Source organism: Lupinus angustifolius, unplaced genomic scaffold (genome assembly GCF_001865875.1).
Source record: "Lupinus angustifolius cultivar Tanjil unplaced genomic scaffold, LupAngTanjil_v1.0 Scaffold_11_12, whole genome shotgun sequence".
Lineage (NCBI taxonomy): Eukaryota > Viridiplantae > Streptophyta > Magnoliopsida > Fabales > Fabaceae > Lupinus > Lupinus angustifolius.
Genome location: NW_017718508.1, coordinates 17,713 through 30,025, shown reverse-complemented (window position 1 = coordinate 30,025; position 12,313 = coordinate 17,713). Strand labels below are relative to the sequence as shown.

General features: G+C 34.5%; 1 protein-coding gene across 2 annotated transcripts; it reads left to right on the top strand.

Moving 5' to 3' along the window:
* Positions 1 to 6,771: 6,771 nt before the first annotated feature.
* On the top strand, positions 6,772 to 11,821 carry LOC109337815. 2 transcript variants are annotated; one of them, XM_019574874.1, is made up of 7 exons: positions 6,772 to 6,986; positions 8,047 to 9,459; positions 9,558 to 9,639; positions 9,814 to 9,880; positions 10,573 to 10,758; positions 10,861 to 10,921; positions 11,339 to 11,821. In XM_019574874.1, the coding sequence occupies exons 2-7, from the start codon at positions 8,274 to 8,276 to the stop codon at positions 11,557 to 11,559; spliced, it is 1,803 nt and encodes a 600-aa protein (XP_019430419.1). In that variant the 5' UTR covers positions 6,772 to 6,986; positions 8,047 to 8,273; the 3' UTR covers positions 11,560 to 11,821. The 2 variants fall into 2 exon arrangements, with proteins under 2 accessions (XP_019430419.1, XP_019430420.1); XM_019574875.1 differs by having other exon boundaries at positions 9,558 to 9,642; positions 9,817 to 9,880.
* The last annotated feature ends 492 nt before the right edge of the window (positions 11,822 to 12,313 follow it).

Sequence of the window (12,313 nt, the reverse complement as noted above, 5' to 3'; positions counted from 1 at the left end):
CACATTCTCCTTGACGACATACATGAACCTCAAATCATTCACGGTAGGTTGCGCATGATTTATGTTCATTTGAATCATAATGTATGCAATCAGATAGTGCAGGAGCCTATTCTCTACGGACAACGACCCAACTTTTGTCAATTTACCCAGAACATACAATTGAGGTCTCCTCAAACATGACTTATACACTTCAGCGACATCAAAAGAATAGTTAACCCAATCACAATCTCCCAAACTAGCACCATTACACGATAATCCACCCACGTTCATGAATATGTCATCATTCAGCTCAAACAAATTTTCAGTTATCATAGACTAATACTTCCCATCCTTGTATCTAAAATTAGCATAATATTCCCTAACTAGAGCAGGGTAGATATTACCTTTCAATTCCAAAAAGGGAACAACCCCTTGTGCTTGCATTCCATGCAGAAAATCAAAGTTTTGTTCCGCTAACCAAGTCAAATTGGCATACCTTATGTATGTAGGTTTTCTTCCCTGAAACTTAAGCAACCGAGTCTCTTGAAAAATCAAAGAATAATACAAGTCTCCACGGTCCTGCCTTACATGTTGGTTCGAGGGTACGAGTTTTGGAGCACGTGGTGGACGTTGAGCAGTTGTCTTAATCCTTTTTGCACGACCTCTCTCCATTTATAGCTGAAAACCGAGTTGATATGAAGGTTTAATGGAAGGTTTCACAGAAAACCTAACTTAGGGTTTGGAATTGGGAGTAACCAGATTTCTTGGAAATTAGTGATGGAGAAGAAGGTTTATGGAGTGGAATAGGGTTGGACTTTTTGGCTTTAGGCTAGGTTAAGGTTTAGGAATGCTATTGAACTTGTTCCTCTCAGATTTGAGAGAAAAGGGGATGAGGGAGGTTTTGAAAAATGCCCAGAAACGCTTCTGTTTCTATTTAACTAGTGTCGTTAATCCATTAACTACTAGTCTTAATCAATTAACCAAGTTAAGAATAACAGGTTTTAAAAAATTGCACCCAGGTAATCAATTGACATAAGGCCTTAATCGATTAAATAGCATCAAATACAGTGTTTTGGATGTTTAAAAGCATGCAAAGATTTCTAACTCTTAAAATGCAATATTAAGTGGTCACATATATACATAGAGCTTATTTATTCAATCATGGATCATACAAGGAGTAACTAGCATTCAAAATATTTTCATTTTAAAGCATACAAGACAACTAATCATGCAAGGCAATAACATAGACTCAATCAAGATATTTTCATCAAAGATTCCTAGTTCTCTTCGAAGAACATAGAAAGTATCTCGTGAGAGGGGCTTGGTGAAAATATCTACTAATTGCTTAGAGGTTTCTACAAATTATAGCACACAATCACCTTTTTGAACATGACCACGTAAAAAATGATGCCTTATTTCTATATGCTTGGTTCTCGAATGCAAAACGAGATTCTTGGAGAGGTTGATGGCACTCGTATTATCACACTTAATGGGGATCTTTTCTAGTTCAAGCCCAAAGTCCTTAAGTTGCTACTTCATCCAAAGGATTTGAGCGCAACACACGCCAGCGGCAATGTATTCCGCTTCTGCGGTGGACAAAGCAACACATGCTTGCTTTTTGCTGTGTCATGCCACTAAGGAGCTGCCTAATAGATGACAATTCTCACTAGTGCTCTTTCGATCCAACTTACACCCAGTGAAGTCAGAATCAGGGTAACCTACCAAGGATAATGAGGCATCCCCAGGATACCATAATCTCATATTTATTATTCCTTTTAAATATCTCATGATGCGTTTAACATCAATATAATGTGAATATTTAAGCAAAGCTTGAAATCTAGCACACATACAAACACTAAACATAATATCGGGGCGGCTTGCAGTCAAATATAATAAAGTGTCGATAATCTCACGATATTTGGTTACCTCGATAGCTTTCCTTTTTCATCTTTATCTAGATAGCATTAGGACGCAATAGGAGTAGATGCATCTTTACATTGATCCATATCAAATTTCTTTAGTAATTCCTTGCAATATTTCGATTGATGAATGAAGATGCCACTTTCCATTTGTTTAATCTGAAGCCCAAGGAAGAAGGTCAGCTCACCCATCATCGACATTTCGAACTCGCCCTACATCATCTCAGAAAATTCCTTACAAAGGATGTCATTAGTAGATCCGAAGATTATATCATCAACATATATTTGAACAAGTAAAACATGATTATCTAATCTACGGATAAAGAGAATGGTGTCGACCAAACCTCTTTCGAACCCTTTTTCTAATAGGAATGAACCGAAACTATCGTATCAGGCTCTAGGAGCCTGTTTCAGGCCATAAAGCGCCTTCTTGAGTTTATACACATGGTTCGGGTATTTGAAGTTTTCAAACCCTGTTGGTTGGTCTACGTACACCTCCTCTTGAATATAGCCATTTAAAAATGCGCTCTTAACATCCATTTGGAAGAGCTTAAAATTCATGTTAGATGCGAAGGATAATAACATCCTGATGGGCTCAAGTCTGGCTACATGAGCGTAGGTCTCATCATAGTCGATGCCCTCCTCCTGGTTGTAGCCTTTGGCCACTAAGCGAGCCTTATTTCTAATGATCAAGCCATATTCATCTAGCTTGTTACGAAAGACCCATCTCGTACCAATCACAGGATGTTCTTTTGGTTTAGGGACCAAGTCCCACATATTATTATGCTCAAATTGGTTTAGCTCTTCTTGCATAGCTATACCTCAATGTACATCCTCGATGACTTCATCGATGGTCTTTGGCTCTATTTGAGACACAAATGCAACGAAATTACGTAAGGAACTACGGGTTACCACCCCCGTAGATATGTCACCTATCACCTTGTCTAGTGGATGATCATTTTTGGTCTTCCATGCAATCGGCAGGTCCTGATGCTCATCGTGTACTATTTGTTCTGCATCTTTTTCTTGGATTTGGTTCATGTCCCTTGTATAAGCTTCTTCTAGCGCACCTGAAACATCATCATGAAAAACCTTTCTCTTCTCTTTTGGAGAAGATTCGTCATAATGAACATGAATAGACTCTTCTACTTCCATGGAATACTTATTAAACATACGAAAAGCCTTACTATATAATGAATACCCTAGGAATATGCCCTCATTAGCCTTCGAGTCAAATTTTCCCAAAATTCTTTTTCCATTATTCAAAATAAAACATTTGCACCCGAATGCATGAAGATGAGCAATATTCGGTTTTCGACCTTTTAAAATCTCATATGGGGTTTTCGAAAAAGTAGGTCTAAGAAGTATTCAATTCATTACATAACAGACAGTGTGTACTGCATCAACCCAGAAATATTTGGAGAGCGGAAACAAGATATGAATTTCATTCATTGAATGAATGAATTGAAAATTGAATTGATGAAATACAAAATTACATTGAATCCTTTGTATAAAGAATGGAAAAACTAACCACTCTAACAAAAACTAACTAACCCCAACTAACCCTTTTATTCTTATAAGCTAATAACTAGAGTTAGAACTAACTCAATCATACAATCTCACATATTCGCATACACTATTATTTACATGATACAATATATTTCAACAACCCCCTCAAGTTGGAGAGTGAAAATTCTGAACTCCCAACTTGGAATTGATTTGAAGCAATAACAACGCTTAACCATCCATGACAGAAGCTATATCATCAAAAGCTTAACCATCCATATCAAAGATATATCTTTGTTTAACCACTATGGACAGAAGCTACTCATCCAATGCTTAACCATCCATGCCAGAAGTTATATATGAGCTTAATCATCATGGACAGAAGCGAACCAATCATTGATGATGAAAAAGAGAACGAATCAGAATCTTGATCCTAATGAGATGCTTCAATGATGTGAAAATACACTATAATAAAGTTGTGTGTGTGAGAGGGGTAAGAAATAGAGTATGAATGAAATGAATGTAATTTATGGTAGGGTACATGCAGCAATAAACTGAACAACATTCTCTTTGTTCAGAAACCATAGACAATTGGTGATAAGTATTGCCATGACAATGTAGAACATAAGAACCATTAGAATATAAGAATGAGATATTGCATTGGATCTCATTAACTAAAGCATTTGAAGTAAGCTTCAACATATCAGAACTATTGGCAAATGCTTCATTCCTTCTGAAACTTCTAAACGATTTAGAACTCTCCTTATGAAAATCCATGTGATAGCAAGTTCTCTCCCTAACTTTCATGTCAAGAAATATTGTCTTGATTTTAGGACAAAACATATATTTGAGAACCCATCATCCAAATGAGAATTTTTGCATGAACTATTGAATGAAGAATAAAGATTGTCATTCAACATCTCCAATAATCCTAGGAGCCACACCATAAACTTCAAAATCAGCATGCACATGTTTAGCCAAATCCCTAGTAGGTAGAAGCACAATGACACTGGGAGACCTCCCATAACCCATCTTTCTTGATGACCTGAACTCTTTGAACATATGCAACCTATGTTGTTGCAGCAAAATAACACCTCAAAATATACAAGATCATTATCTTTCAAGAACTCCCCTTATATGCGCATACCATTTGCATCTAATAACCTCCTATAGTTATATTAAAGCACAAATCACGAATCAAGAACCCACAATTTCTTTGTCTAATTGAAGATTCCAACCTGACCCAATTCTAAAGCAGTAAACCGAAGCCACATCAACCAGCCAAAGTAGAGCTAGAATTGAACTCTCTGGAAAGGTTGTTCGTGCAGTCCCTGGAGTTGAGTTTGAATGGTTCTTTGGTTCTTGCATGAACAAAGAAAACTTTCATTGTGTTTGTCCTCCATATAGCACCTCCTCCATACACATTGATAAGTACTTATCACACCAAGTGCTTCAAACAAGCACCCATTTTCTACATATGAATTAATCATGGTTGTCCTTGAAATCATGTTTCTGCCATGACTGAATCAATCTACACATTCTTCCTGGACTTGGCCATTAGCAAGATTGATGTAGAAATAAGTAGTGCTCCCAAACCATAGGCAAGTTGCAAAGAAGGCACTCATAGGAACCACTTGAAACTAGAATTGCCATCAATTTCTCTTATCTTTAGCAAGATAGAAAATAAACCATCAATGACAGAAAATAAACCATCAATTGAATCTTGGAATGATAGAAGGAATAAGCGGAAGCTATTAAAGAATAATTATTGCTCTAATACCATATTAAGAATCAAGAACGGAAACAAGATATGAATTTCATTCATTAAATGAATGAATTGAAAATTGAATTGATGGAATATAAAATTACATTGAATCTTTTATATAAAGAATGGAAAAATAACCACCCTAACAAAAACTAACTAACCCCAACTAACCCTTTTACTCTTAGAAGTTAGAAGCCAATTACTAGAGTTATAACTAACCCAATCATACAATCTCACATATTCACATACACTATTATTTACATGATACAATATATTTTAACATGATGCACATATTTTTAAATTTAATAATATCATGTGATGAAAAAGAACTCAACAATTCTGATTCTATTGATATGTGTAATGCTAATAAGGACCAAACATTTAACATATTAACTCATCAATTTTTAAACTTATTTATAATTTTTGATTTTCCGGATCATAAAATTAAGTTCTTCCACACTATGATGTTGTATATATTTAAACTTTGTCAAGTTGAACAATGAGAAACATTGAATTTTGAAGGATATATCAATTTCAAAATAAGAAAATTTTAAGTTCTTTCTTATACTTAGAGAAACAATCCATATGTACTATATATATTTTTAAGTTCGTACAAATGAACGCGTAACTTGATAGCATAGTCTTATAATTAACTTTTGAGATAATGAATGAAACTTAAATAAGGTGATAAGAATATCTCGTAAATGATATCTATTTCTAAATCTTTTCGTAATATGGTAGAATCTTTTAGTAATAGTACATCTAACAACTTTATTGCTTCCATTTCTTTCTTAAATCCATTTTCGACCATTTTCTCATCTCATCACTGTAGATTTATTTTGAAGTGGTGTATATTAGAATTTGAAAATAATGACTTCGTATGGTGTGTTTCGTATTTCCTTGGATTTCTAATATTTTTTAGTTGAACATCTTAGCTAACTTTTTTTTGGCACTATTAAATATTATCTCCTCATCCTTTTTGATAAATAATTAATCTTTTTGAGGATACATGGTTGCTCTCTTAATAAATATGACTTACAAAAATTGAACCCTTCATTTTTTTGTCGTTTTGGGATTTCTAATATTTTTTATTTGATCATCTACCTATCTGTGATTGCTATAATTTTTTGTTACAATATGATATTTTTTCAGATTATGAATTGGCTAATCTAGCAATTTAATAGTTTGACATTTCTATTTTTCACAATTTAGCAATTCATAGCCTCAACTGTCTTACCATATTTTATTATAGCAATTTAGTGAGATGTAGTGAAAAAAATGATAATCATAATTGTTTAGTTTTTTGGTACTACTAGGAGTACTTCCTTATTTTTTGGTCTTTTGGTAAGGATTTCTGTTAGGGTATATGTTTGTCCTTCCCACTCACAAGAATTGAACTATTAATTTTGATGACTAGAGAAGTTTTACACAATTAGACCAACACCTACCTTGTTGATGATTGTTTAATATATTATAAATGATTTTTTTTATAATTATGTTGTATAAAAAATTTAAATTTAATTATGTTGTATAAAAAATTTAAATTTAATTATGTTGACCCATCCACAAACAATTAGAAAAACCTAAAATGTAACCAAAGGTCAATGGAACAAATCTAAACCCGTTACTATAACCCGCTTTCTTATCTAATTCATACCAGAGGATACGAACCGCTAGTGGATTTAAAACTTGAAACTGTGCTCTCGTGTAACCCTAAAACTCGAACCATTTTGCAAAAACCACGAGCGCAGCCTCTCGACCTTTGAATCCGGATCCTTCTTCTTCTTTCTGAAATCCGCATACTCGCCAACGATTCCGTAAGGCTCTTTTGCTCAATCTCAACCACTTCTTTTTTCTATTGCTACTTTCTGATTTCAGATTCTGGTGTTTTTTTTATACAACCAATTGTATCCCCTAACCTTTTGGTAACGAACTAATCAATTTCGGAGGTGCTTTAAAGCATTGTTACTGTGGAATAAGAACCAATTTTACTGTTTTTTGTTTTTGAATCTGAGCTGTATACATTGTTTAGTTCTAGGTTTTCATTTTGGAATTGAAAAAAAAGACTAACTTTACTTTCACTGATTTTGTTTGAAAAAATAAAATAGGGTAGTTTTGGCTATTAATAGCATTTCTGCATTTGCCCCTTAAATTGGTCTTCCTGGATCAACTCAAATCAGTGAGAATAGTATGATGCACAGATATGATACCAGTACTATGTATATCAGTGAGAATAGTATGATGCACAGATATGATACCAGTACTATGCATATCTGATACACGGCCATATGATATGAGTGCTATGCATATCTGATATACCGCAATATGGCGAATCTTAAAAAAATATGGATATGGTAAATGTGCATAAGGCATTCGTAAAACATCATGTATTAATGCTATGCCTATCCGATATACGGTGTTGTGGCGAATCTTGAAAAAACATGGATATGGTAGATGTGCGTAAGGCATTCACAAAACGTTATGTATTAGTAATTGTGATTCCAAAAGTCCAAACTAAGAGCATAATTAAGAATTTAATGAGTAATAGGTTTTACATAAATGAAACCGGCAAAACAAGTCTCCAGAAAAAATATTGATAACTGTGAATTAATATGGAAATCATTATGGAGAAAATAAGAAAGAAAGTAACAAATTAGCAAGTGTAAATGATAATAAAAAAATTGAACATAGACCCATCATACATTGGTTTAGTTGCAGGGATGTGGTAGGGGCAGACAAGCACCCCAAAAGGGATTAGTTCCTTACCCTTGGTAGTACAAAAAAAGCCATTTTATGCTTAAGAAGCTAGAAAGATGTAACAAGACTTTGTTTGGTTATGATAGGCTTATCTTATGTTTCCGTTGACTATTCTTGCAGGCATTTTAAGGGAGGGAGACATAAAGAGGATAATATCAATCAATAGGATTAACGAAATTGTTTCATTTGCAATCAATGACAAGGTAAGTTAAACTCCGTGGATCATATACAGAGAAAGGGGTTCACTGGGTGGTTTTCTACTATTATGTCTGCTATGGCAATGGATTTTAAGTCTATCTGTATTTTACTAGGAGGTGCATTCTTGTCAAAATATGTTTGATTGATTGATGGATCTGCATATGGAGGCTCCTACAAGAACCAGTTTGGGAGGTTCTTTGGCAAGTACGGAAGTATCTTCATTGCAGAAGAGGAAAAGGGTGAAAAAGAAGAAACAAGGTAAAGTTGTTCAAAATAAAGATAATGGTCCTGATTTTTTACTGGATTGTTCTTCACAAAAGACTGATGCTTCCGTGAAGGATCCATTACTTGAGTCCCCAACTTTGCCTAATTTGTTAAGATCCCAACAAATTGTTGAACATAACTCAAAGAAGAATAATAAAAAGAGGAAAAGGCAGAAGATGAAACGTAAAGCTACGGAAAACAGTGTTAAAAATGATTTTTGTTCTCCAAATGATGTTTTTTCATCAAAATTTTCTACACCTGCTTTAGATATGCCTTCAGAACATCCAATTCAAATTGTGTCCACTGATCCAGAAATGATGCAATCTTGTGTGGAAAAGGATATTCATCTGGGAGAAAATGAAGAAAAGGATCAGAGTATGATAAAAACGGCTGCAGAAAACAACAAAATAGAGTGTGATTTTGACGAAGTAAAGTGCACCAGCAACTCCGTCATAACAAATGCTGATGGTTTTGCTAAGGATTCTGGGTTAGAAGTTGTAAAATTGAATGTAGAGCAAGACATAAATGCTAACGCTTCTAACCCTGTGGATGAGAATGGTTTTGTAAAGAATGGAAGTGAGGATCCTGTTAATTTTAACCTGGAACCAGCTATGCAGGATCATCACGAGGATGATTCATGTAAAATTTCTGATGGACCATTGACATTTGGCTTGATTGAGAAAGAAAGAGAACTTTCAAAGGATCAAGTTGCTTCACACAGTACAGATGCAACTGAGAAAATTAAGTTGATTACTTCAGAGCAAAAAGTTATAAGTACGGCTTCTGTAGTAGACATTCCTGTGATGCAACTTGAAGAAGCAAATAGTAAACAGCTAGATCATATTGAGAGTACAAGAAATCATATGAGTTTTGCAGGTGATGTTTCTGAATTAAGCTTGGTCAGCAAAAACGATAGCCCTTCAAAGATTTCACGCTTCTCATTGGACAGCAGTACTACCAACAAATCAAAGAATAAGCTTCTCATCATTGACCTGAATGGACTACTTGCTGACTTTGTCGGTTATTTTTCTAAAGGACCAGAACCAGATTTAAGCCTTAAAAGGAGAAAAGGTGTCACCATCAACTATTGCATTTCCTCATTCCATAGATTTCATATCAATCTTCATCTTGGTTCAATTTGATAGATATGTTGCTGTTGCTTTTCGCAGTCTACAAGAGGCCCTTTTGTGATGATTTTCTACAGTTTTGCTTTGACAGATTTCATGTGGGCATTTGGTCATCTAGAGCAAAGTATTTGCCAATCTTTGTCTAATCTTTAATTTAACCTTATTGCTTGTGTGTATTAGTTTGAGGGAGGTTTATGATGCAATTGAGGATTTGTTCATTCGTTTTTCAGCACTTGAGATGTGGGCTTTATATTTTTATCCCTTTAGTGCTTTGATGCTTCTATATAATTATTTGCAGGAGTAATGTTGATAAAGTCATTGAACTTCTCATGGGGAAATTTGCATCCAAACTGCTCTTTTGCTGGGTAACCTGTTCTAAATCTTCTTTATTTCTAGTACAATTTTTGGTTTTATGAATAAGTCAGCAATAAATATTTTCTTCTCCTCAAGGTAGTATTAGAATTCATTTTCTGTCTAATTGTATTGGATGAACATTTTTACTTGAAATGACATTTTGTGGAGCCAGATGGTGAGTGGCAGCCCGGTGACAATGCTGAGTTGTGGTTTTAGGATTTATTTCTGTTCATTCTTTGCATTACGAATGATGGGTAGTCTTAGTGATCATCAAATATTGCAATGTTGTGTCATCTATATATACTTTCTATGTTTACATCTCGTATCCTGGCCATATAACTCGTTATACTTGTGCTGCCTAGCAAATTTGCATGTTGTTTTACTTCTAATGTTAATATAGATTTAAGGCTGCTGGAGGATTTTCGATCCCCTTAATTGTTTTTTATATTATCATTTCCAAAGAAAAAGCAACCTTGTGTTTGTTGTAGTTGTTATTCATTTGAATTATATTTGCACATGAGCACTCAGTTAAGGTGAGAATAGAATTGGATTGAATATTATAAATTTTATTTGCTTTCTTTACAATGATTTGTTTTTCATATCTTTCATTGCTTAAGATGCAGTTGAAAGTAATTACTTTTACAAATTCACCCTGTCTCTGAAATAATCATAATACTATTGAATCTTTTTATGTTTTATGTAGAATCAGTCCCAGTGTACTAGGACAGAATTCACTACTGTTGAGAATACACACAAGCCCCTTTTGTTAAAGGAACTTAGTAAGTTGTGGGATAAGGTAGATCCTAATCTTCCATGGGAGAAGGGAGAGTTTAATGAATCGAACACAGTGTTGTTGGATGACTCCCCTTACAAGGCACTAGTGAATCCTGTAAGCTTTTGTTCTTTGTTTTTCCTTTTACGCAATAAGCTTGAATTTCTTGTGCTGTATTGTTTTCGTCCTATTCACTCCATCGATGCGGATTATTTTCAGATGCACACAGGAGTATTTCCTTATTCTTACCGGTATGACGATGATAGAGATGCATCATTAGGTGAGACCGTCTTCTGCACATCTTCCTGTCTACACTTATATTTTTCTTGCTAGATTATTAGCTTATTCCATCAACTGACAAGTCTTTTTTAAATAACTAACATCGCAGTTAACATATTGACATGACATTAAGATAGTTTTTAATATGTGCCAGAACAGGATAGAACAATGAATTATATTTGATATTTGATGTTATTAATTTATAAATAAAACAAGACATGATATGAGATTAATAAGTGGAACATTTTCCACACCTAATGGAGTGGAACAAATGAGAACAAAATAGAACATGCTGTTGTACCCTATTTGGTTAGCTCCTCCAACACTACCTAAGATTGTTAATATTTCTTTACAGTTCCCATTAACCTTGAATCTTACTTTCAAACTCATACCATTCTCTTATTACTACTCTTCACAGGACCTGGAGGTGATCTTCGGGTATATCTAGAAGGGCTGGCTATGGCTGGAAATGTACAAGAGTATATCTCATCGAATCCATTCGGCCAACGGCCCATTAGAGAAGCAAATCCATCTTGGGGTTACTACCAGAAAGTAATAGAAGCAGTTAAAGGCCGCCGCAAATCTAAGCCCTCTTCGGCTCCTCCACACCAGGCAAGGAGTGAACTGGTTAAAGAATGATGCCAGATAAATGCTATTCACATGATGCGAGTAGAGTGCATTTTAGTCACAGGAGTGGTCGAAAATGTTTATTTTGTTTCGGTTGGCAAGACGTCTGAAAAATTAGTTAGTTATTTTAACCGTAGACAAGCTTAGTCACATAGTTTTGTTGTGACTAACGCCTAACAGGTATATCAAGTGTATTTCAATTGTGTCTTATTCGTGGTTGTTTGTTTTGTTACAAACTAGAATGTTGGTGGTATGTATTCAATTAAAGGAAAAATTGAAAATTAATATCAAAATAAACTATCAATGTATTGTTTATTCAAATGCTTATTTTTAGGACTTCTCAAGATAATCAAAAGTTTATGGTTTTAATTTTTTGGAGGGACATTTGTTGGGAGGGACAAAATGCTTATTTTAGGACTGGTGTGGTTTAAAATAAATATTTTAAGGAAAATGTGTTTTATCTCTGATGTTGAATCATTATCTCAGTAAGAAACACCAAACACAATCTTGAATCTTATAGAGATGAACAACTGAACAGGGATGTCCTGAGTTGCATTCCTTTGTGCACCACCTGGTTGGTTCTTATCTGTGGTGTACCCTTCCCCTTAGGAATTGGTAGTACCTGAACCCGAATGAGATTGAGTTTGAAGACATGATTCATGACTCGGAGTTGAATTAATGCATTTGTTTTCCATGTGAGGTAAGCATGAGTAAATTTTCTGGCATAAAGGATGAGGATATTTTTGGAAGAAAGCAAATAATGTGA